The 27,478-nt window shown below is 37.2% G+C and overlaps 1 protein-coding gene and 1 long non-coding RNA gene across 2 annotated transcripts in view; one reads left to right on the forward strand and one right to left on the reverse strand.

Moving 5' to 3' along the window:
* On the forward strand, positions 1-10,725 carry LOC140819007 (uncharacterized). Its single transcript, XR_012115184.1, has 2 exons — positions 1-502; positions 10,344-10,725. It is a non-coding gene; the product is annotated as an uncharacterized lncRNA (long non-coding RNA).
* LOC140819006 (uncharacterized membrane protein At4g09580-like) overlaps positions 8,862-27,478 on the reverse strand; it is a 27,122-nt gene continuing 8,505 nt past the window's right edge. The window contains 4 exon segments of the mRNA XM_073178990.1: positions 8,862-10,246; positions 10,780-10,950; positions 11,097-11,138; positions 11,141-11,372. Coding sequence (XP_073035091.1) covers positions 10,115-10,246; positions 10,780-10,950; positions 11,097-11,138; positions 11,141-11,372 — 577 coding nt within the window. The 3' untranslated portion in view covers positions 8,862-10,114.

Raw genomic sequence — 27,478 nt, forward strand, 5'->3', positions numbered from 1 at the left:
CAGATCCCAAACTCCTAATGAGTTCTAGAATGGGACTCTCCACTGAAGTTGCAAGTCACTATTGGGATGAAATCTTTAATACTATATATTCGGTACCTGAATCAAAATCTATATCTGACAATTGTTACTCCGTAAGAGTCAAATCTCATGATTTCTGTTCATTGATCTGGAGAGGAGGCTTCAAAAATTTTCACGGTATCCCAAGCAAAGGGGAAAACCACGGGATCCATATTTCGGATTTCCATTTTTCCATTGAGAAAGATGAAAACACTTCTATTCGTATACCCGCTTCCTCTTCAATACAGCAGGAAGTAACAAAATCGACCCAATAAGAAAAGAACGAACAGGGTCTTGACATCGTATAGATCTTTCACTGATTTGAGATCGCCTAGCGCGAGTCCAGCCTAATGAAAACAAAAGCAGTTGGAGAAACTTATGTCGATTGCATACAGATGAACAAACTAATCGAAATGAAGTAGCAGCAGCGTAGCTGGCAAATTAGGTCTATTTTATCTTCCAGTAGAAGCTATCAAGGTGACCTCTTTTCTTCTGAATTTTATTCATCATTCATTAGTTATTTATCTTATTTGACCAACAGTAAGTTATTTGCAGGAAAGCAAAAGGAAATATCAAGTACTTAAAATGAAACTTTATTAGAAACCATTCCAGTACATTAAACGATGCAGAAGTAAAAGCAGTAGATCATCAAATACTCCTTAACAAGAAGCTTTACATTAAACCTTTTGCTCAGTAATTTTAGCAGATCGTAGTATCTTCAGCAGGAATAGGATGGTTTTCTTCGAAAAGATTCTAGCAAGCTTGGGTCTAGTAAGAATCTAGCAAGCTTGGGTCTTGTTAGTACTAATGTATAATCAGATACATTACAGAGCATCAGCTTCATCGATCAACCAACACTCTCTTATTGCATTAGAAAGCCTCTGGAGGAGATCGATGCTACATATCAGCCCATACGATAGCAACAAATCATTTTGATTGTTGACATTACAACTCCAGGAGTTTGATCCAAGGATCATTACGTAAAGAGTGACATCTTCAAACTTCATTCTGAACATTTTTGCTTCGGATCCTGGATCAGATTCTAAATCTTCTTTAACTTGAGATTTCATTGTAGATTATGAATAACTTCGTTTAAGTTGTACAGGCATTTATAGTAATCTTCGGAAGACACAAAGACTCTTGCGACTGTTCATTTTCAACGGTTCAGATTGAAAGATTGCCAAAAGTCGCGTGGTGTTTAATATCCACTCATTAGTTGCATTTACCGATGGGGAACAGTATCTTAGTCAGACTAAGATTTTTATCTCCTTTCAGAAAACAGATAGAGTATTTGTCTTTTCGATAAAACAACAAGTCTGCTGGTTTTGTCACAGTGCTCAAATATTTCAGCACTCTAAAACTTCCAGCAGACGTTATCATAAAACGAAAAATCCTCTTCTGGTTATTTTAGTAATCGTCTGGACAGCCCGCCTATTTCAAATTTTTAAAATCATTCGCGTCTCTGACAATCTTAGCAAGTCTTTTCAAACATTCAACCATAAATATACTGACACGTGTCTTTATGTTTACTTGACGGCTGTACATTCATTTTAAAATATCACCTTCTCAATTTTCACTTTTACCGTTTCATAAACTGTTGCGACTTAGCTACTGATTTCTCTTCATCATCTCTATCTACTGCAAATTTTATCTGACCGTTTCATCGTAGTAAAATGGCCGGAGCATACACCCTCAATGCATATCAAGTCAACTTTGCTTCAGTTCTCAATGTCTAAGATGAGAACCTTGTTAAAATATTTCAAGCTCTTGAGAAATCAGGACTTCGAAAATTCTTGGAAGCACCAGCGGTGATATACAAAAATTCTCTTCTGGATTTTCACGCTAAGGCAACTGTGCATGAAGGAAAAATCGTCCACTCTCAAGGAGATGCATCCATCTCCATTGATGCCACATTATTGGGAGCAACCTTCTTCCTCCCACATGCAGGTATTTCTGAACTATCTGATATTTCTAAGCTAGAAATGTTTATTGCTCTTAGCACTTTCTCCGCCTCTAGAGAAGAATTGTCTTCGTCTTGCCACAAAAAGTTACTCAAAATGGAATATCAAATTGTGGCGGATATTGTGGCAAAAGCTATATTAGTCAAGGCTGGCACATTCGACAAGTTGACCAAGGAGAAGGTTCAAGTGATGGCTGCCATCACTAAGGGAACTAAAGTGGATTGGAGTCGTTTCATATTCAGAATCATGAAAGACATGGTCATCAAGAAAAGTTCTGGTTTTGCGGTTCAGATCAGCAAAATGCTGAAGGATGCTGGTTTCGCTGCTGCAAATGAACAGGATGTTGTTTCGGTAACAATGATTGATGCCGAGAATGTGCTTGCTTTGAGGCCCAGGCCAACGGTGGCTGAATTTGTTGCCTTGAAAAAGGAGATTGGAGAGGCTCCTTCTGAGGTTCAGAAACCTCAACGAAAGATCAAAAGAAAAAGAGTGATCGTCTCTACTGATTTTGATAAAACAATATCAGAAGAGTCTGATGCTGATATTCAACCACCCCTACCCACTCCAGTCAAAAAGAAAGCACGCACTGTTGTTAAAATCAAAAAGACAGCAGCGATTTCTGAAATTGAGAACGTACCAGTCAGACAGGTATTTCCAGAAGTGGTTCCATCTGCACGTCCCACTGCTTCTACCTCAGTGCAAACTACTGCATCTGTTCCAGCAACTTCTACTGCTTCTCTTTTCAGACCAGTATCTGGAATAGTGATTCGAGAACCAACAAGGGGGTCTTCTGCATTTCGACCCATTTTGCCTACTTCATCAACCGACAAAGGCAAAGGAAAGTTAATTGAAGCACCAAAAAGTTTTGGACTCAGCACAATTGTGACCACAGGAGTTGATCTTCATATGGAAGAAATAGAAAACTCTGCCAATGATGACATGAATTTTTTTGATGAGTGGCACAAGGTCTGAATTTTTTATTCTTTTGCTTACTTCAAAAAGAAAGGATCTTATGGGAAAATAATGAACGCTGAGAAGAGGGTCTTTCAGCTTGCCAAAACAGAAAATGTAATCGAGGCATTGCGTAGAAAAAGCTACATCCTCGAACAGCTGAAATGTCAGAAATTGGAGTCGGTTCTGAAAACTCTTCAATCAAATTTTGACCCTGCAAATCCTATTGTTGTTCAGGATCAAAATGTCATTCTGAATCTGACTGACAAATTGAATCAAATGAATGAGCAACTTCTTGCTCAAGAAAAGGGCTTTGGCGAGCCGATTGAATATCAAGTCGGTCTTGTTCCAGACTTTCAACAGATCCAGACAGTTGAGGAACGAACTACAGCCTCACCAAAGGCTTCTGTTCTCAGTACTCCTGCATCTCCAACAAGGCCTATTCAGTCATCATCTCTTTTGTCCGTGCATGAATTGGCTTCAGTCGAAGAAGTCAGCGAGCGATTATTCCAACATCCCCTGCTCAGGAAGCAGTTCCAGTCACTTCATTGCAACCATCACCCTCTCCAACCGCAGAACAACATATGGCAGAATCAGTGCTATATCTATTTTGCCAAATCTAGAGAAATTCTCTGCTACTCATCAAGCAGAAATGACAGCCATTTTGGATCAACAATCTGAACCCATAACTGCGGAACAATTAGCTTCACCTGCTGCTATTGTTCCCACAGAAGAAAACGTTGTCTCCGACTTGGCTGCTCCTGATGTACAGAATGTTCCTACAGTAATTGCTTCTGAACCAACTGTCTCTGCTACTCCAGCAGAAAGCCATGCTGATGCTGGTTCTTCTACTGCTGTGATAGACACCAATCAAGTCTCTACTACTCTGATTGTCACTGATCATGTTCAGACAAACACTCGCCTTACTGAAATCAAGCAACGCCTGCTTCAGCGAACCCCCTCACCTGAATCAGATTCATTCAACTTGGAGTTCCAGATTGAAGTTCTGCAAAGGGAACTCAATAAAGTGTCTGATTTGGTCAAGCGAATGTCCTGTGAAAGCATATCCGAATTTAGTGGTGCTCAGTCCTTCAGAGAACGAATGAGCAAACACATATATAACACGGCGGAAACCATGGAGAAAAATGTATGCTGAAACCGTTGTTTTCAGACAAGCTATAACGAGGAATAACAGTCACATCGTGCTTGTTCAAGATGATATACTCAATCGAATCAACGGACATGATGATATCATTCGCTCACTTTCCACCTCCATGGAAGTCATGAATGCCAAGATTGACTCTCAAACTCAATCTCTCACTACTATCAATAATCGCATCTCTACTCAAGCTCCGTATCTAGAGATGTTGACCAATAGCATTCAAAATTTGTCTGGAAGAATGAATGATCTCTTGGCCCATGTGACTGCCGCTGATACCAAAAAGGGGGAAGAAAAACGACCAACATCTGAAGCAGATCTAAGGCAATCAGAAGCTGAACTCTCAGATAGAAGATTTCAGGATCCTCAAGATCCTCAAGATGAAAAAGTCATTTACAGGGACATTGGAACTGATTGATAATTTACTTTGTTACTTTATTAACATTATCCTTTTGCAAATTGATTATCTGATGTTTAACGCTTTCCTACTGTTTAGGTTTTCGCATCACCACAAAGGGGGAAATTGATAGACATGAATTTAAATTGTGGCGATGAAAATAAAAACCAGCAGACCAGCAGCACTCCTTGAGAAAATCAGTAGACAACAAGAAAATCAGAAGCTACTGGTCTAGTAAAACAAAAACAGTAGAAAAGAATAGTAAAACAAAAACAGTAGAAAGGATAGAAAAACAAAATCAGTAGAAGATGTTGCCTAACGTGACTACTTTAAATGTTACCGTTAAAGTCACCAAGTACTAGTATTAATTGCTGCATTAAATACTATACGGAGTCATTTAATTCAGTTTACCCAGTTTTGTATAAAACAGGACTGATTGTTTTATAGCTTTTTTGCAGGAACCTCTTTTGGTAATAAAGCTGACTCTATCAGAAATCTGAAGACATCTTCTGATTATATACGTTGAACTCAGTCGATTATATATATATATATATATGGAACAAACCCTTACAAGAAAACAATTTGCGCATTATATCTTTCCAAGGATCAAAGCTATTCTTACTCTACGAGACAACCGTGAAGTTCCTTGATTACTTAGAGTTCAACATAAAGAAAAGTAGCACACGCTTCATAGCAAATATCTGATCTCTTGAAGATCATCTTGTGCTACTAATTCTTACTCTCTTCACAAATCTTTTACAACACTTATACTTATCAGGAAGAGACTGTAATCTGAAAAGAGTCTTTTCAGAACCTTTTTGTATCTCGTTCGTTTTGAGTTGAGTGACTAAGAGTTTCAGTAGGCTGAGGTGTAAGTCCTTCTGAAGTGGATGTGTACAAGAGTTGTACTGTAATATCCAAAGTCTTTTAGTCATACCTTCTGGAAACAGAAGAAGGGGAGACGTAGAAGATTTCATCTTCGAACTTCCATAAACAACTGCTGCCTACTGTCATTATTGTCTTTCACTTACTTCATCAGATTGTTTCCGCACGTATTATTGTAATCTAGGTGAAGGTATAAGCAACTAGATAAACTACTATATCTAACAGGATTTTAGTACCTCATCAAAGAAAGTAAAAACCAGTAGAGTTTATTCACCCTCCTTCTAAACTCAACTTCGATCCTCAACACTGTGACTACATCCACATCAATCTTGATTACTCCCTTTGGTGGTTTGTGTCAGGTAAGGGGTAGATGCTGAGATAGTTGTCTGGAATGCTCTAGCTTCTTTTGACAAGATAAATGTTATATTACTCCCAAAATAGCTTACCCTCGATACTACACTAGCTACCAATAAGTGTCTATTTAAATATTCGACTAAAATTATTGGTCGAAATTTCTTTTCTAAAATTAGAGATGACAATAAATCAAGTTTTAGGACAAGTTTGGCCAATCCCGAACCCACCAGAGCAAGAAAAAATTGTACTAGACCAGACTTGCGTGGACTCATTTTTAGAGCCACCCCGTCCCACCTCAAAACTCGACGGATTCAATCCGAGTTGGATCCACAAACGCGTTAAGTATTGAAACATTTTTTTGCTATTGAATACACTATAAAAAGTACGACTATTAATACATCCTTCATATATCCATAACAAGTTAGTAACAAAAAAAACAATATTATGAATTACACAAAAACTCATGTGAGACGATCTTACGGGTCAATTTTGTGAAACAGATATTTTATATGGGTCATCCACGAAAAAGTATTACTTTTTATGTCAAATATATTAGTTTTTATTGTAAATATGTGTAATAGCCGAGCCCGGTGTACGGTATGGTTTAAGTTTTGTATGTTTATTTGGGTTATGTGATTAGATGTTAAGAGTTGTGTTTATGAGCTATAGTATTATTGGTTATTATTGTCTTGAGGTAGTGTTGATGTTGTTAGTTGGTGTTGGTTGTTCGTTTCAGCGTTTCGGATCGATTTTGGTTGCATTGATATGTTTCTTGGCCGTGACCAGAGTGCACCCGCGGTGAGTGCAAGCAGTGCACCCGCGGTCTACTGTTCATCATTTTATTGTTGGAGGGCCGTAGCCACACCGCAACCGCGGTGTGGAGGACACCGCACCCGTGGTGCAGACCGCACCCGCGGTGAGTGCTAGGCCGCACCCGCGGTCGTCGTGTTCCAGGATTTTGGTTGGTTGCCGAAGGCATGGCGCACCCGCGGTGATAGGAGCAGCGCACCCGCGGTCGTGCATTATTGAGGTATGGTCGAGATTTAAGTGGGTAGTTGGCTTTACTTTCCTCATTCTTTTTCCCTTCATTTCGATTTTCCTCTCTAGTGCCTAGGGTTTTCCCTCATTTCTTTCACTTCCTATCTTCGATTCAAGCTTCTAGTTGGCGATTCGAGTGGAGATTGAAGTTCTTCTTGGTGCTACGAAGCTAAGGTAAGTTTTTGGTGTTATTATTTCATGGTTTTGGAAGAGAGATCATATGGGTTTGTTGTTTATGTTGGATTTATGGATTAATTGGCTTGGGTTCTTGGTTATTGAGTTATTTATGGTGTTATTTATGGATTATTGTTATAGGTGGTGTACTAAGAGCTTAGATTGAGGTGTTCTAGTGGTTTGTAAGTGGAATTTCACCCTTGTGCTCACATGATAGTATATGTATTGTATTTCAAGAGTTTTATGATGTTATTCCCTTCCATTTGATCCATTGTATGTATTGATTCACTTGTTATGTATATTAGAGGCATTTCTTGTCTCAATTATTGAAAAAGGAATACAAGAGAAAAGAAAGAGTATTCAAAGTGTTTGTTAATGCCATAGAGAGAGTTTAAATGTTTTCTTGGATTGATAAATACATAGTCAGAGATTGCATGCAATTAGTTGATCAACGACCATAGGCTTATATCCCTCAGAGTTATCGGTTTATATCGATAGGGATACGAGCACCAGAGCCAGAGATACTATTGATATCAATCCAACCAGAGTAAAGAGAAATACCATCTCATTGCTATGCTATTATTATGCTTTTATGCTTCATAGTTCATATTTCAGAGTTGATGATATTTATGATTTCAAAGCTATGTTTTACAGAGTATGTTATGTCATTGCTATGTAAGAGTTCCACTTGCTGAGTTTTATACTCATTTCAGTTATTTCATGTGATGCAGATAAGAGCGACGGACCGGGACGTTGACTGTGGACAGGGGTCATATGCATACCATGTTGGAAGGAAGATTTTGGACATGATCATAGGAATGATATTTTGTATTTTTGCTTTGTCATTTAAATGATCATGTATTTATTTTGTTGTAAAGATGTTTGAAGAAATGTATTTTGAAACTCCTTCCATATTTTAAAGAAAATTTTATTTCCGCTGTGTATTTTATTGTATCGGGTCAGAGGTGTCACAATATGGATATGACTGATCTGTTTCACGAATAAAAATCTGTAAGACCGTCTTATGAAAGACCTAATATATGAATTAAGGTAGGGGTGATCACGGTGCGGTTTTGCGGTTATTTAAAAAAAATTCAAACCGAATTGCCATATGCGGTCGGTTAGTATTTTGAAAAAATAATTGCGGTTTTACATGGAAAATTAGCCATGCGGTTTTGAGCGGTTTCAAGCTGTTGCGGTCTTCAAATATAAAATATAGTTTACATGGAAAATTAGAACATATGTTCAAATATAATTTACATGGAAAATTAGAACATATATTCTAATTTATTTGAAAACAAAATAAATAAACAATATATTGTCTTCAAATATAAAATATAGTTCAAAGCATAAAAAATTAAAATAGATCATACAATAATCAAGATTCAAAACTAAGTTAATAATTTAACAACACAACAGATTCACAAAAAAATGACATTTACTCTATTTTATCTTTTTTTTACTTTCAAACTTCAAAAGACTAATATGAAGAATAATTAAGAAAAAGATAAGTTTTATTTATAAAAATAATAATTTTAAAGAGAGTTGTGATATAATGAATGATGACTTATTTATTTGAATATGTTATTTACAAATTATTATAATTCTAGGCCTCATATTATGGCAAGCGGTTTAAGCGGTGCGGTTTGGTGCGGTTCTTGGCAAAAAAAATAACCGAACCGCGTATGCGGTGCCGTTTATGATTAATATTTTTAATCGCGGTTTTTATAAAAATATTATAAAAAGCGGTGCGGTACAATTCGGTTCGGGCGGTTCGGGCGGTTAGTAAAAAATTTTGATCACCCCTAAATTAAGGTTAGAGATGATAGCAATTATTATTATTATTATTATTATTATTATTATTATTATATAAAGAATATGTTATCTAAAGGACATAATCTCTTGTTTTCCTAATTTTCTTTGCACCAACATTTTTTTCTCAAAATTATCACAACTTATTTTCAATAATACCTCTATCAAATTGCAATATGACTTGTCACTGATTTATATCAATTATTATTACATTGGACATAAAATTAACCACCTAATAAAAATAAAAAAATATTATATAAATTATGATTATAATTTTACTGCATAATTTACTAATGATAATATACCGGAGCCGTCCTTAAAACCCATTATCCAACCCGGATATGCTTATAGACCAATTGATCAAGTTTAAACCCACCTGGGACAGATTCAATGCGGGTCGAATCCATTGCCAACCCTGACTAAATTTATTAAACAGAATAATGCTCAAGTTGGCTCAAGTTGGCACATAAATTAGAGTCATCTTTATACAAAATATAAATTTCTCATTAGCAAATTTTTGTACACATATAAACCAAACATGGGAGCATTGATGAATTAACTGGTTTCGAGAATTAAATGTTTTTGGAAAAAGAACATTGATATTTTAACAATTTGTTCAAAAAATTAAACAACTCGTTTAAGACGGTGCCATTACTCTGGATGGATCAAACTAAAGAACGAACACAACCAGCCAGCTTCTATATCACAACCTTAGAATAAAGCAACCCATGGATGAAGCTCTATCGATTCCAGTGTTAGGACATAGATTTATGAAGTTTCAAAAGTTTGAAAGATTAATCTACTAGATGGAAGAACATATAGATTTCCATGTCTATTTCAAGGTTGCTAACGAAAACAACGATGAACCTAACAAATCAAACCTGATACATCTTGAGAACGAAAGCTTCATTCCATGATCAAAAGGGATACATCAATAATATTTGGTCAGGTTTTCAGTGTGGAACACAAGGAAGGATTTCATAATGGTATAAATATTTTGTTTCAGTTCTCCAGTACTAAATTGCATGAACTATATCACAGCAGTATTTAGCTTCAGATCCCAAACTCCTAATGAGTTCTAGAATGGGACTCTCCATTGAAGTTGCAAGTTACTATTGGGATGAAATCTTTAATACTTTATATTCGATACCTGAATCAAAATCTATATCTGACAATTGTTACTCCATAAGAGTCAAATCCCGTGATTTCTGTTCATTGATCTGGAGAGGAGGCTTCAAAGATTTTCATGTATCCCAAGCGAAGGGGAAAACCATGGGATCCATATTTCGGATTTCCATTTTTCCATTGAGAAAGATGAAAAAACTTCTATTCGTATACCCGCTTCCTCTTCAATACAGCAGGAAGTAACAAAATCGACCCAATAAGGAAAAGAACGAACAGGGTCTTGACATCGTATAGATCTTTCACTGATTTGAGATCGCCTAGCGCGAGTCCAGCCTGATGAAAACAAAAGCAGTGGGAGAAACTTATGTCGATTGCATACAGATGAACAAACCAATCGAATGAAGCAGCAGCAGTGTAGCTGGCAAATTAGGGAGTACGCGAGCCAAGCCACTCGTCCGTAGCTGGCATGCAGCTCAGCGCTCAGATTTGAGTTCGAGCAGCTTGAGCACTCTCCTGAGTCCAACTCGAGTTTTAACATCTCACAGATCAAGTAACTCGAGCTCAGATGAAAATATCTTTTTTATGTTTCAAATAATATATAAATTATTATTTTTATATTATGAATGACATTTTAACAACCAATGTTGTAAATATATTTTAAGGGTACTTTTGCCATTCGCAGGTTCACTTCATATCCTAGAAACTACATAGCTTGCTGTGCTCAAGCTCTAATCAATTGAAAATCGAGTCGCGCACGAGTATTGAAAATTTTCTTTTTGATTCGAGCTCAACTCGACTAGCATGTATCCCTAAGCCACATTGAAATGCTTGAAGAAGTGAATAACAAAAAAAAGAAAAAGTCTTACTCGGACGGTGATATAGGAGGCTGGAATAATACCAATGACAGCAGCCAGAAAGAAGACATGAAACGGTATATCCACAATTGGTGATGGCAAATTAATAAAGAGATTCGGAAGAGTCGGCGTCACTCTCAAAAAGAGCATGTAATTGAGCAACTTATCTTTCCGCTTAGCTACCTGAAACCAAAAACTTCCTTCTCAGCAAGTTGCCATAGATAGTGAAAGATCAAGACAAACGAGCTTAAAAAGAAACTTATCAGTTCTTAGATATTACAATCTGAAATGAAGTACAATCTCACCCAAAAAAAAAATGAAATAAATACCTCAGCTTGAAAATATCTCAGTTTGTCAGGCCACAACCAATTGAATTAATAATAGGCCGACCGATCAGTTTGGATAGAAAATAGCATGAGGATGCACCAGCTGTGGCATTGAAAACAACCAAGAAAAGCCCTCTAATGACACCAAATAGTGCTCCAGCTAGCAAGGACATGAATATTGTCCCTGGAATCATAAATGTCTGCATGAATATGTATGTTGAACAGTAAACAAGAATGAACTTTGCTGGGTACTCTCCAGCATAGTTTGCAAGATGGTCCCTGTAGCATAATTAGATTGTGAAACTCAATAGCGACAGAACACATTAGATAAATAAAGAAACACTAATCAATCTTGTCCACACACACAGAGAAGAAGCTACCAAATCCATAGCTCAGTGGCAAAAACGATACTCGATCTAAATTCAGTAAAACCACTGAAAGGAATTTTATTCCGTGATATACTTTCCTTAATGTTTTGCCTTTTTAGATATGAGAATAATCTCGAATTTATGATAAGATCTAGTAAAGATTTAACTTCTGATATGGGACTATGATATGACTTATAATATCCTTAAAATATGATATCATAATATCTTATCGATATGATATCCCTGTTTTAAAAAAGGAGTCTGTTTCCTAATGAAGTGGTTTTTTCCATGTTTAACAGGACTAGAGAAAAAGGAGTTAGCATAAAAGGGGGAGAAGAAGACGCAGTGAAAAAGGACTTTCGGAGAGACGAATTCATACGAACAGAGTCGCTCAGATCGAAGCAATCTCTAGTCTCTGTTAGAGTGTTGCTGTGAAGTGCCGACAACATCAGAAGGCAACACCTAATCACTGTTCTGATTAGTGTGTTGAATTTTGAAGACTTTTCACTTCTCAGTTGATGCATCCTATGTATTTTGGTTATACGGTTTGTTAGAGGGTTAGGATGCAATTTGTTACTCACCTTAATAAAGGGAGTTGTTTTATTATTTCACTAGTATTGATTTTGTAAACTGACAAGTTTTTCTAGTGAATAATTTTGCCCTGAGGCACCGCACAAGTATTTTATACTTGTGCATAATTTATATCTCGTCTCTCGTATTGTTATTATCCCAGTTGCGTGTTAATGTGTTAAACCATAATTTCCGCTGCATGGTGTCGTGGGTGTTACAACACCTACGCTCAACACCTACATTCTGTTACACACGACACTCACCCTCGTCATATTTATACTATGGAAACGAAACTTTCAATTGGTATCAGAGCTCCCACTTGACGCTACTAAGTGAGATCATGTTTTGTTTTGTTTTCACAAGGTGAAAAAGGATCATGGAAGCATCAACAAACACTGCTTTCAGACCTCCTGTGTTGGATGGATCAAATTATGCTTTACGGAAAGTAAAGATGAGGTTTTTATCAAATCCATTGAAGAAAGAGCTTGGCTGCGTGTACTGGATGGTTGGAATCCACCAAAGATCGAAGATGCTGATGGAGACACTCGGCTCAAACTTGAAAGTACATAGACACTCGATGAAGTGCAAACTTCAAATTTTAATTCCAAAGCTCTCAATGCTATATTTTCGTCTGTTGACACAAGGATGTTCAATCTAATAACCAATTGTGTATGTGCCAAAGAAGCTTGAGATATACTTCAGATACATTGTGAAGGATCCGCGAGTGTGCGTAAAACTCGGCTAAGGATGGTGGCATCAAAATTTGAAAACTTGAGAATGGAGGACAAGGAGTCTATTCTTGAGTATGATAGCTGTTTGAGACAACTTTCTAATGAAGCTCACAGCCTTGGAGATCCCATGTCAAATGAAAGATTGGTGAACAAAGTTTTAAGATCTCTTCCTGAGAAATTTAATGTCAAAGTATGTGCAATTGAAGAATCTAAAGACACTTCAACAATCAACCTGGATGAATCTATGAGTTCCTTCAGAACCTTTGAGATGAATCTTGACTTACAAAAGAAGGACAAGGGGAAGACAATAGCCCTTGAAGTTTCAACCGAATCTTATGATGAAATCCTTCAAATATCTAAAGAAGTGAATGAATCTGATTTAGGTGAAGACTCTATCTCTCTTATTACTAAGAAATTTGGTGATTACTTGAAAAAAATGAGAGAGAAGAAGAAAATTGGACAAAATTCTGTGTCGCCCAATATCACCACTTCTGCAAAAGCTCAAAAGTTTACTCCTATGAAAGGACAATTTCGACCAAGGAATGAGTTGCAAATCCAATCAAATGTCAGAAATCTGGATTCAGTGCAATGTAGAGAGTGTTCTGGATTTGGACACTATGCCAATGAGTGTGCTAATCGACTTCGGAGAAACAAAGGCATGACTGTCACTTTGAGTGATGAAGAGTCTGATGATGATCAAGGATCAAATGAATCTGAAAATCACACATCATTGTCTGCGGTGATCAAGGAGAAACGTTTAATGCAAATCAATCCTTTGGGTGTTGCCACAGGTGTTGCAATACCTGGGCGCAACATCTTTTTGAATTCAGAGTGTTTTAATTCTACAACCCTCGGTGAATCAAGTCAGTCGGAAACCCAAGAAGTAGATGATGATGAATTCACTCTGGAAAATGTGCAGACAATGTATGAAGAATTGTATGAAGACTGGATCAAAAGAAATAAAGTGAATGCTATTCTCTCCAAAGAGAACACTGAGTTGAAGTCACAAATAACACGACTTGAAGTAATCTTAAGCAAGAAAGATCTGGAATTATGCAAAGTCCAAAAGGAGCTTGGAGAAGCAACTCAGATTCTTGCTAAGCTTAATTCAAGTTCATCCAAACTTGATTCACTCTTGATGATTGGAAAGAATGACAAAGCTGGACTAAGTTATACAAATAACCAGTTTAAAATTGGAGAGTCTTCCAACACTGAAAGAAAACCAACTGTCTTCGTCGAAGGAAGTGCTGAAGTCTCGAATGCTTCACACACTGAAAAAGGTGATTCAACAAAAAGGCAAATATCCACCAAGAAGTCCAAGACCAGAAAACACCACTTTATCTTCCACCATTGCTTTAGACCTGGACATATCAAACCCTACTGTTTTAAACTGAGAGATGACTACAAGATATGGGAATCGGAACAGGTGTCGCCTCAGGTGTTGTACAACACCCGGCGCAACACTGCCAATAAGAAATCATCGGTAAAAAGGGTCTGGGTGCCAAAGACTAATATCCAATGTTCTGTTATCTATTCTTCATTAAAGATTAACATTGCAGGAATATGGTACTTCGACAGTGGCTGTTCATGCCACATGACAGGTTCTAAAGATCATTTGATTGACTATGTTGAACTGAGAAATGGTCATGTGACGTATGGTGGAGGTGCTAAAGGAAGAATAGCTGGAAAAGGGACTTTGAATGTTGCTGGATTGCCTAATTTACACAATGTGCTTTATGTCGAGGGACTTAATTCAAACTTAATAAGGATAAGTCAACTTTGTGATGATGGTTTACATGTTAAGTTTGATAAAGACAATTGTGAAGTTTTTGATGATATTTTGACAGGTTCAAGGTCTGCTGACAATTGCTATCAACTTGGAGAAAACCTGGTGTGCAATCATTCGAATGTGAGTGAATTAAACTTGTGGCATCAAAAATTGGGTCATGCAAACTTCAAGACATTAAAGAACCTTGGTAAGTACAATGCTGTGAGAGGTATGCCTAATGTATCATCTGGAATTCCTTATGTTTGTGGTGCATGTCAAAAAGGTAAGCAAACACGTGCTCCCCATCAAGTGTTGCAACACTTTGGGACAACACGGTGTCTTGTACTCTTGCACATGGATCTTATGGGTCCAATGGAAGTGGAAAGCCTAGGAGGTAAGAAGTATTCATTTGTTTGTGTGGATGATTTCTCTCGTTTTACATGGGTAAGTTTTCTTAGAGAAAAATCCGACACATTTACTGCTTTTAAGAAATTACATGCTAAGATTACTAATCTACATGAATTGAGGGTCGGTAAAATAAGGACCGACCATGGTAAGAAATTTGAGAATTCACACTTTACATCATTCTATGAAAAGAAGGGAATAACTCATGAATTTTATGCTCCTAAGACGCCTAAACAAAATGAAATAGCCGAAAGGAAGAATAGGGCATTGCAAGAAATGGCTAGGGTCATGTTGAGTTCAAAGAATATTTCAAAACGCTTTTGGGCCGAGGCCTATGTTGAGTTCAAAGAATATTTCAAAACGCTTTTGGGCCGAGGCCTTAAACACAGCATGTCATATTTCAAATCGTGTGTACCTAAGGAGTGGTTCTATTATGACATTGTTGGAAACTAAATTCTGGAGTTTGACAAAACATAAATCAATCGATTAAATCAACTAATACGCGAAAGCAAATTCGGCAGCTGGACTTATCAACTGAAATCAGCTGACACAAACTGATCAGTTAAAACATTCAGCCGAAAATATTAAAGTCTCTCAACTGAAGATACCTCGGGAAAGATCATTCAACAGACAGAAAGACATATCAGATAGCAACTGAATATGGAAAGCCGCACCGCATAGAACAACGTATTTCGGCTATTGAAATTAAAACGCCGTTTTACAATCAATAATGAAGTGGCAATCAAGAACACTGTCCAAGAAATGATGAAGTGGCAATCAACGGATACATAAATTCAAAGTTACCGTTGAAAGATAAGTCTATAAATATGACTAAAGAGCAGTTGAAGAGTGACGACGATCGATTAATCTCAAACTTGCTATTACTCTGTCAAAATCTCAGCTCACTCTTATTAGATCTATTCGTAGCAATCAACGCTACAAGTTGAGAAAACTAGCACTCTGTAATATTGATAATTCAATAAGTGCTAAGTTCAGTTACTCACAGAGATCATTGTATTATACTAGTTTCAGTTCAGGCAGTAGATAAGTCCTAACTGAAGTGGGTCTGTACAAGTGTTGTACTCGATCAAAGTCTTTTAGTGAATATCCCATCCTTGAGATAGAAGGGGTGACGTTGGAGTTATTCAAATCTCCGAACATCCAGAAATATATTGTGTTGTCTTTACTTCAGCTTTTCATTTTCAGTTAGATACTCTATCTTTCAATCAGTTTACTTTCCGCAACTGCTTATTCAGTTTAACTGATTGTTATTGACCGACGGGATACTTAGTTCAGTTTGTAATAAAACTGAACTACATTTTTCGAAGAACATTTAAATTCGTAGAAGTGTTTATTCAACCCCCCCCCCCTTCTAAACACTCCTTAGTCAATAACCGATCCTATCAAGTGGTATCAGAGCAGGGCATATCCTATGAAAGACTATCTATACTCAATCTGATCACTATGTCCTCATTCAATAAGATTCCTATGTTCTCCAGAGAAGATTTCGATGATTGGAAAATTAGAATGCAGGCTCATCTAGCTGCACAAGACGATGACATGTGGTACGTTATAACCGACGGACCCATGAAGATTTTGAAAGCAAACACAGCTGTTGCTATTACTGAAGGGGCACCTCACCGAATTGAAAAGCCCAGAGATGAGTGGACTACTGAGGACAAGAGAAAGGCAAATCTAGACAATGTTGCAAAAGACATATTGTATAAGACACTGGACAAAGTAACGTTCAGTAAAATCAAAATGTGCAAAACCGCCAAAGAAATTTGGGAGAAGTTAATTCAACTTTGCGAAGACAATGAACAAACCAAAGAAAACAAACTTTCAGTTGCTGTGCAGAAGTTCGACAACATCAGAATGAAGATGGGAGAAACAATGCACGAATATGATGAATGAACCAGCTGTATCATCAACGAACTGAATGCACTTGGAAAAGTGTATACAAATAAAGAAGTAGCGTTGAAAGTAATCAGAGGACTTCTCAAAGAATGGGATGTCAAAACTATGGCAATGAGGGAATCCAAAGATCTGAACAAAGTTGAACTTCTTGATTTATTTGCTGACCTAAAAGCATATGAGTTTGAACTTCAAACTCCAGAAGGAGAACCATCTACCCCAGCAGCAACTACTGCCTTGACTGCTGTTAGAAGTGAACCAACTGGTTCAGTTGAGAAAGCTGCTGATCAACTGAGCAATGATGCTATGTCACTATTCATTAAGAAATTTGGAAGATTCATGAGGAAAAATCAAGGAAATTTTAAGAAGAATTATCAAAGAAACAACTCCAGAGAAGAGTCTAATGTATGTTACAACTGTGGCAAATCGGGTCACTTTATTGCTAACTGTCCCAAGCCTAAAAAGGACAATCAAACCTCAACTGAAAGAAATAAGAAAGTGTATGAGCATAAGAGAAGATCTAAGGACGATAAGAAGCCTTACAGAAAGAAACATGAAGTACTCCTAGCTGAAGATAGCAAAGCCAAATGGGCAGAAACTGACAGCGAAGAATCAGAACCAGAAAGTTCTTGCAGTTCTAGTGAAGATGAGGAAGAAGTAACATGTCTAATGGCTGATAACATAGAAGATCAATCAAGCTATCAGCAGGTATTTGATTTTAGTTCAACTGATTTTACAAGAGAAGAACTCATCTCAACTCTTCATGACATGGTCAGTGAGTATCAAAAGCTTGCTTTATCGTTTGAAAAAATCAGAGCAAAGCAAGATGATCCCAAAGACGATAAAACAAAAACTGATGAATCAGTTGATATGTTGAGTCTGAGAAGGGAGATTGCTGAACTCAGTAATGAAAGAAGCAGGAATCAATTAATGATTCAAAAATTGTTGCTTGAAAATTCAAAGCTCAATGAGCTTATTCAGGTTTGGAACAAATCATCTAAAGCTTTAACTAATATACAGAATTCTCAGAAATCAGTTGATGATAAAACTGGTTTAGGATTCTGTAGTAAAGATGATTCGTCTTCCCAAGATACTCAACCAAAACTGAATATGAACAAAGGGAAATATATTCACTTTGTAAAATCAGTTATGGTACAAGAACAAGAAGAGTCGAGTAAACTGATTGAACAGCCATCTCAGAATATGAATAAAGGCAAGAGATGTGGGATTGGGTATAATCCAAAGGGTGAGACTGACTCATGGAGTCAGCAACCAAAAACTCTCAGCAGAAAATATTCAAATGGCTACTCAAACTACTACAACAGTAAGCCAGTTCAGAAAAGATATCGGTTGAACAATCAGTTAAAAAAGGACAATACACATGTTGTATCATCCACACACCATACACCAAGCACACACAGACAAGGAAGGACCATATGGAATACAGCAACAGGACGGTCAGTTAGACTGATTCTAGTCTGGATTCCTAAAGGACTAATCAACTTTGGACCCAAATAGAAAAGGGTACCAAAATCTTATTTTGTGTTTAATTGCAGATAGTAGGTACAAGCATTGGATCAATATGGTATTTGGACAGTGGATGTTCACGACATATGACAGGAGATTCAAATTTATTATCTCAACTGGTCAAATACACTGGTCCAAACATCAGTTTTGGGGATAACTCCAGAGGTAAAACTGTGGGTAAGGGTAAGCTTATCCATGATAACTTCACCATTAATGATGTTTTATTAGTCGAGAATCTTAAGTATAATCTGATAAGCATTATTCAGTTATGCGATAATGGATTCTCAGTTCAGTTTGACAAACACTCTTGTTCAGTGAAAAACTCAACTGAAGAGATTATTCTAACTGGAAAAAGGTGTGGAAACACTTACAAAGTCAGCTGGAATGATCAACCTTATACACCAGTATGCTTTATTGCCTCTAAATCATCTCAAAACTGGTTGTGGCATAAAAGGGTAAATCATTTAAATTTTAAATCTCTTGCCTATCTGAGTAAGCATGAACTTGTAACTGGTTTGTCCAAAATAAATTTTTCAAAAGAAAAACTTTGCTCAGCATGTCAGTATGGAAAACAAGTACAATCCTCTTTCAAAAACAAAGGCTGTAAATCTTCATCCCGATGCTTAGAATTATTGCACATGGATCTCTTTGGTCCAATACCAGTCATGAGCTTAGGGGGAATGAAATACACCTTGGTGATCGTACATGACTTTTCAAGATTTACTTGGGTTATATTTCTCAAATCCAAAGACCATACGGCTGCACAACTGATTAAACTCTTCAAAAGACTTTTAAATGAAAAATCAGTTGGGATTGATCGAATCAGATCTGATCGAGGAACTGAATTCATCAATCAAACAATTTCAAGCTTTTTAGAAAATACTGGAATCAAGCATGAGCTCTCAGCAGCAAGAACACCTCAGTAAAACGGTGTAGCTGAGAGAAGGAATCGGACTCTTAAAGAAGCTGCTAGAACAATGCTTGCTGATTCTGGTATTTCTCAAAGATTTTGGGCAGAAGCAGTAAACACTGCATGCTACACTCAGAACAGATCAATGATTAATAAAAATCACATGAAAACACCATATGAGATCTGGCATGGAAGAAAAAGCATAATCACTTACTTCAAAATATTTGGCTGTAGATGTTTTATTCATAACAATGGTAAAAATTATCTAAAAGCATTCGATGTCAAATCTGCAGAAGGAATATTCCTTGGATATTCATCAGTTAGCATAGCTTACAGAGTATTTAATAAGAAAACCTTAAATGTTGAAGAATCTGCACATGTTGATTTTGATGAAACGACACTAATTGATAAGCCAACTGATCAAGTTGAGCTAGCTGATCAATTTACAGATATCAGTCTGGAAGATGATAACTCAGACGAAAGTCGTAATAATCAAAATATCTTTCATACACCTGAACCTGAGATATTGGATGAACCAGCTGAATTGAAAGCAAATCTTGACAATCAGTTAGTGGAGCAAACTAATGTGAATCAATTAACAACTGAATCAGCTCCAACTGAAACTGAGAACATTCAGTTACCTAACGAAGAATTTGCTGATGGTGAAGCAACAAATGCTGAACTTAGATGGAAGAAATCACACCCTCCAGAACTGGTAATAGGTAACCCATCTGATCCAGTAAGAACAAGAAATCAGATGCTCAATTTATTTATTCATTCAGCTTTTGTATCTCAAATAGAACCAACAAAAACTGACGAAGCTCTTGCTGATCCTAATTGGATTAATGCAATGCAAGAAGAGCTAAATCAGTTTGTTCATAACAATGTCTGGAACTTAGTTCCAAGACCAGTTTCTAAAACTGTTATAGGTACAAAATGGGTGTACAGAAACAAACTGAACAAAGATGGTTCAGTTGTGCGCAACAAAGCAAGGCTAGTGGCACAAGGATATAGACAAGAAGAAGGAATTGATTATGATGAAACATATGCACCAGTTGCAAGACTGGAGACAATCAGAATATTTCTTGCCTATGCATCCTTCAAGAACTTTAAAGTCTATCAAATGGATGTGAAAAGTGCATTCCTAAATGGCCAATTGCAGGAAGAAGTCTATGTTGAACAACCTCCAGGTTTTATCAATCATAACTTCCCTGATCATGTCTATTATTTGAACAAAGCGTTATATGGTCTCAAACAAGCTCCAAGAGCTTGGTATGAAACCCTTTCAAAATTCCTAACTGATCATGATTTTTTTGTTGGATCAGTTGATAAGACTTTGTTTAAATTTTCGAAAAATGATCATATCTTACTTGTTCAAATTTACGTTGATGACATTATTTTTGGGTCAACTAACCCCAAATTATGCAAGAAATTTTCAAAGTTGATGCAGGATAAGTTCGAGATGAGCATGATGGGTGAGCTGACATTCTTTCTTGGTTTACAAGTGAAGCAACTGGATTCAGGAACATTTATCAGTCAAACCAAATATACCAAGGAATTGCTGAAGAAATTTGGCATGGAATCTTGTTCAGCAGCAAGCACTCCAATGAGCTCATCAGTTAAATTAGACACTGATCAAGGGGGAATATCAGTTGAGACGACACTATACAGAGGTTTAATAGGTTCTTTATTGTACCTAACTGCTAGTCGTCCTGATATTATGTTTGCTGTATGTATATGTGCAAGATTTCAAGCTAATCCTAAGCAATCACATTTTTCTGCTGCCAAACGTATCTTGAAATATCTTAAAGGCACGGAAAATGTTGGATTATGGTACTCTAAAGACTCATCTTTCAATTTAGTTGGCTATTCAGATGCAGATTATGCAGGATGCAAGCTTGATCGGAAAAGTACAAGTGGATCATGTCAGTTTCTTGGAGACAGACTGATCTCTTGGTTTAGTAAAAAGCAAACATCCATAGAAACTTCCACAACTGAAGCAGAATATCTTGCTGCTGGAAGCTGTTGTGCCCAACTACTCTGGATTCAGCAACAACTGAAAGATTATGGTGTTGATGCAAAGGAATCACCAATATTCTGTGACAACACGAGTACAATTGCTATTACATACAATCCAGTTCTTCACTCCAGGACTAAGCATATAGATGTCAGACATCATTTCATCAGAGATCATGCACTGAAGAAGAACATCAGATTAGAATACGTCTCAACGGAACAACAAGCAGCAGACATCTTCACAAAACCATTACCAGAGGCTAAGTTTTCTTATTTCCGAAATATTCTTGGTTTAATTGATTTATCTTAAGATATTATTAGTAATATAACTTCACTAACAGAATTAAGTGCAGAAAATAAGAACACAACAAATTGAGAATAATATTTTACTAAGAATACCAACGTTCCCAATTTACAGAAGAAATCATAGATCCAACTGTATCTAGCCATGCCCTAACCCAATCATTTAACTCGTAAATTCGAACTCCAGCAAATGCCCTTGACTTTGAGATCTTATCAACAACATGCCACTCCTTCCATAGCATTGCTTCTAAAATACATTTGTCTTCAACCAAATCATTAACATGCCTAACCTCAAAACGAGCAAGGTATTTCAGTGCTCTTGCCTCCTGAGCACGAGTAGGAATGACACCACTGTCACTCACCATCTTCAACTCATAAATCTTTTCCCAGGTTGTCAATACCTTCTGAAAGACATATCTCTCCATTTTTCTTTTAATTTCAGTTAAGCGAGGGGCTGACTGATCAGTCACATGAACGTGAGTGCTACTGCATGCATCAGAATCAGACATGTTGAAATAGTTTTGAACTGATGTGGAATCACATTTTCATCACTATCATCTCATTTATAAGAAAAAGGTGTTGAAGAAGTTGAAGAATCACAAGTCAATTAAAGCGTCTCACATTTACCGAGGACATTTAAGATATCAGTTAATCTTTGTCAACTGATAACAGTTTAAATTTTATTAGTTGGTTCATTATCAACTTATGAAAATTAGTGTTTCATCAGTTCATTTGTTTACTTATCAAAACTGATGACTGTTAGAATTTCATTAGATCATATAACAAGATAATTGTGTGAAGAAATAAAACAAAACGATGCAATAAATATTTTATTCATCCATAAATATTTGAAATGATTACATTATCATAAGTTTCCTTCACACTAGCTATCCACATATTCATCCAAGCAGCTAGTGCTGAGGACGAAGTTTTGCAGAAACTATGTGAAGAAGCGATGCTGTTAAGAGTCTCCAACTCTTTGCGCAACATCAGCTCATAGAGATGGCCTTCCTTGAAGGCATCCACCTCTGCAGAAATCTTTAAGTGCTCTCGCAACTCTCTCAGTTGAGCCATCCGCCTGAACGAAGTAACCTTTCCTGAGTTGTACAGGAGCTCGATGTAATGACCCGAATTCTTATTTTGAATGAAGTATTAATTAAGACATAATTAATGAGTTGTTAATTAAGTATTATTAAGGATTAATAATTCGGGATCAAGTTGTTGGCATCCACCGAATTTTAAATGGATAACCCGACCTACTTCGGATTACATTATGTCGAGAAATCCAACTAGACCAATGAGATTCTGACACGTGGCAGATAAGATTGTTTCGGATTTTGTGAACTAGTCCAGATTCAGCCTATAAATGGAAGCCGATTCTTTTGTTTCCTTCACCGCATTCTTCAGAGAGGGTTCTAGTTATACCATAGTTTCTAGTCAGTTTCGAGGGCATTTTGGTGTCGGGAAGTTTCGGAGCTAGTGTCGACTCGAGGAGGGGTCGGTGATCTGAGATCGAGACATCATCAGTGGGATGACGACGGACGCAGGTATAATCTTAAATCCTTAGACAGTGATTTAAGGATCATTAGAGAGAACTTGTAGCATGTTTGATCTGGTTTGTTAGTGATTTCTTTATGTTGGTATTGTCTAGGTTCAGAGCTTTCTGTCAGATTGTTTTAGTGAGGTACAGTGATGTACTGACTGAGATATCCAAGCGTAGTATACACACTTATATGCTGCATATTTATCTGTTGCATGATACATGTTTTACTGCTTTGACATATTATGCATGACACATCATGTTGAGCCTGATATCTTTTGAGATATACCTCGTTTTTTGGGGCCGCTCAGCCCTATTATGTATTGTGGACGATGGGCCATCGAGAGCTACAGTGTCCGACAGGACCAGCGGGCTCTGATGACCTGGACATTGCAGGTCCACATCTTGATGATGAGTGTGGGAGCCAAAACATGCCTAGGGCAGATCAGAGACTACACACTCAGGCGCCTCTAGACTGAGCATGAGATTCTTGACTTGATCCTTGATATCCGAGCATATTGCATTTTGCATGCATCATATCAGTTTGTATACTCGTACATTATCGTATTGGGCGATGTCGCTCACGTCCTTGTTTTCATCTTGGGCACCCCATTCCACGGGGCAGGTCTTAGGTTGGACGGTTCGGGCGACCAGGGCAGTGGCAAGAGCAGTTGGGTTTTCGGTGGTGATCCAGCGGAGGTTTTCTGTGGTTTATCATTTTCTCGCTCAGGGTTATGTTTTGTTATGGTTGTAATAATGTTTAAGACTGATGTTATTGTTTTGTTTTCGTTTGGGTTGTAAGATGGTTAAGTATTTGGTTTCCTCTGTTTAATTATGGTTATTAAGTTTAATGTTGTATGTTTATTAGTCTGTTTAGTAGTGGCTCGGGTAAGGGCGCTACACTCGAGCTCCTGTAATTCTTCCCAGTAGGGAAGACTAGCATAGAAAACTTTGTCTTCTATAGCAGCTTTCTGTGCTTCCAGCGAAAAAGGATCAACGTTTGAACTACTTGCTCCTGCCATTTATCTTTGAGTATTTTTTGCTGATGCTTGTGACTAACTTCTCTATTCTTATTTATAGGCCAAGTCAAAGAAGATGAAAGAACACTCCTTTAAAAGACGATTACACTACCAAGCATTGGGATTTTCTTAATCAGGATTATTTTATTTAATGCATCTATTTAGGGGGAATGAAGGTTTAAGAAGTTAACTGAGAAGACAGTTGTTAGTGAATTCTCAACGGAAAGGAATCAGTTTTTCCTAACTGATCATTCAGTTGATTATTCAACTAATATTCTCATGAAAGTTAAATAATTAAACCTATCATATTCCACATCAAATGACATGACTGTCTGCTAATTCATGATTAATTTCAGTTTATAACGTGTATACATTTTTAACCGCTCATTATTTTACACACACGATTACAGTACACGTACACATATTTTTACTCAAAAATTTTACTGGACTGACACGTGTCCGAAAATTCAAACAGTCATAAACATTAGTACTATTCCCCGCTTCATTTCAGTTTTCCTTTACGAGCATTTTATCTTTCTAAAGAACTCTCATTTCTCTTAATTTTTATCTTGAGAGATATCAACACTTTCAAATGGCAAACCAGATTCCAGCACATCTTTTGAACGCCATGGCTATCAACTTCAACTCAATTATGTCCATTACAGACGCTGATGTAAAGAAAGTATTTCAGCAACTGGAATCAGCAGGCTTAAAACCCTTTTTGGGTCTCTACGCTCAGGAAATTTATCCCAAAGAGCTTCAAGACTTCTATTCAACAGGATTCATCAATTCTGATGAAAACATTGCTGCTACCATCAATAACAAACTAATGATCATATCTGAAGATTATTTTGGAGATTTGTTTTTACTGCCTTCTGATGGGCTAACACAAATTTCTGAGATCAAAGAATCGGAAATCGAAGAGATGCAAACTTTACTCTCTGCAGATGGACGGAAAATCAAAGTTTCCGATCCCAAGAAGGAGTTAAAGCACGAGGTGCAACTGCTGGCAGACATTGTAGCCAAAGGGCTTTTGGCGAAGGCTGGGTCCTTTGCTGCTCTGACTCTGGAAAAGTTTCAACTCATCACAGTAATCATGACTGGACGACGAATCAACTGGAAGCATCTTCTATTCACTATTTTGAAGAACATGTTCTCTTCTGCTAAGCAATCCAAAGGTTTTGCTGTCCAGCTCAGTTATCTGCTGAAAACCAAGGGTTAATTGCTGATGATTCTGACAGATTATCAAGATTCAAGGTGTTCAATGCTAAAAACATTCTACCATCAAAAACCAAATTAGATCTTTCTCCTGAGAAATTCATCAAGATCAAGAAGGAAATTGGGATGGAGCAGACTGCTCCCAAATCAGTCAAAATTGCCAAGAACTTAACAAAGAAGAAAGAGTCAAAACGCAAACTGATTCTCGTCAGAAGATTCTACCTCTTCAAATTGTCAAGAAACCAAGGACACTGAAGACCAAATCAGTTGATCATGATAAACCCACATCCACTAATCAGGTGATGGATACAGGAGCTCAACAGCCAATCCAGGATGTTTTCTCAAAGGAAGTTTCAGTTGCATCCTTAACTGAGGATCAGTTACCACTATCCTCATTTCTGCCAAACATCACTGCATCCAGCAAATCATCAAAACTTCCAGGGGTCAAAGCTCCACTGATTAGTATCTCACCTTACTCTTCTTTGCCTTTTGCCAGACCCACCGGAATAATACTCAGAGAAAATATTGACGCAACTACATCAGGATTAACTATCCCACACATTTTGAGTGACTCTAAGGGCAAGGGTAAACTTCAAGAAGAACCCAGACCCTCAAATGCAATTCAGACTCACATTGACCTCATCTAGCAAGAAGTCAATACATTTGCAGCAGAAAAGCACCAAGCTTTTGAGAAATGGGTCAATTTCAGAGTTAATGTTTTTGCTAAGGAACTGCGCAATAAATCCAAGTTGAAAAGATTTATTGATCTAGAACGACTAGTGTTAAAAACAGTTAAGGCTTCCTCTATTCAGCAAGCTTTGCAAAGGAAGAAATATTTCTTTAACTTATCTTGGGAACAAAAGTTGCAGCAAATAGTTGCTGAACTCAGGCAAAACTTTAATCCCCTTAGTCCAACTGCATTCAACGACAAAGCAGTCTATGCTCAATTGGAAACAGATCTGATAACACTGCAAGCAGAAATTAAAGATTGGGAAATGGGTCAAGAGCTGATCATCCCAGAGATGTCTCCAAAAATTGCTGAAGAAGCTCCAGCTGACCCTTCAATTGGAAACCGAGTCACGGATCTTGCTGGTTCTTCATCTCAACCAGAATGTATTTCATCAATTGCTCTATCTTCATTCGAGACAACACCTACAACTAATATTCCTAAGATGTATTCTGAGGCTGAGCTGAAATTGGGAAACATTGATGAAGTCCTTCAGTCAGTCGTTCAGGACATATCTACAGTTGATCACTCTGCTGATCAAATCAATCCGGAGGTCACTATTGCTTTGAAAGAATCTGTACAACCTGATCTATCTACTGATCCGGTTCACCCCACTAATGATCCAGACACTTTAATCAATCATCCTTTAGAGGCACCAACTTCAGTTCTTTTATCATCTGCTGAACTGAACCCTCCTTCACCACCTCAGGATCTAGATGAAATCACTGCTGATGATATTCCAGTTCAAGGAGAAATAAATGAAACTGATCTTTCAGTTCAAAATGTTATTGAATCAGTCTCAACTGATCAAACTTTGGTCATCTCTAAGCACATCTCTAAAGAACCAGGAACATCTTATCAGTCTCCTCCTTCATCTTCTTCAGATGTTGAACTTATCTTGGAAGAAGTTCAACACTTACAGAATAATATGGAGCAAATGATCTCTACCATCTCCAAAATTCAGAACACACAACTATCTCACACTCTAAAGCTGGACCATTCACATGCATCCACCTTAGAGAAACTGAATAAACTTCAAAACAATATGGACTCTCTTGACCAAATTGTGAAGGATCTGAAGCAGGGACTAGTCAACTCTTTCTTTACAAATCAGGATGTAAACAGTCAAAGAATTGGGCGACTGGAAACCTCCGTTTCAAAGAAGATAGAATTACTGCAGACTTCCTTCACTACTATGGCCACAAGTATCTCATCAGATGTAAAACTTCTATCCATCGATGTTAGAAAGCTCTCAGACAAAATGGAGGTATTTGACAAAAAGGGGGAAAGCAGCTGAAGCAACTGATATCATTTGTCCAGTTATTTTGTGATTCAGTTATGCTGAAGAATTAGTTGAAGAATTAATCAG

The sequence above is a fragment of the Primulina eburnea genome, chromosome 18 (genome assembly GCF_022965805.1).
Source record: "Primulina eburnea isolate SZY01 chromosome 18, ASM2296580v1, whole genome shotgun sequence".
NCBI lineage: Eukaryota > Viridiplantae > Streptophyta > Magnoliopsida > Lamiales > Gesneriaceae > Primulina > Primulina eburnea.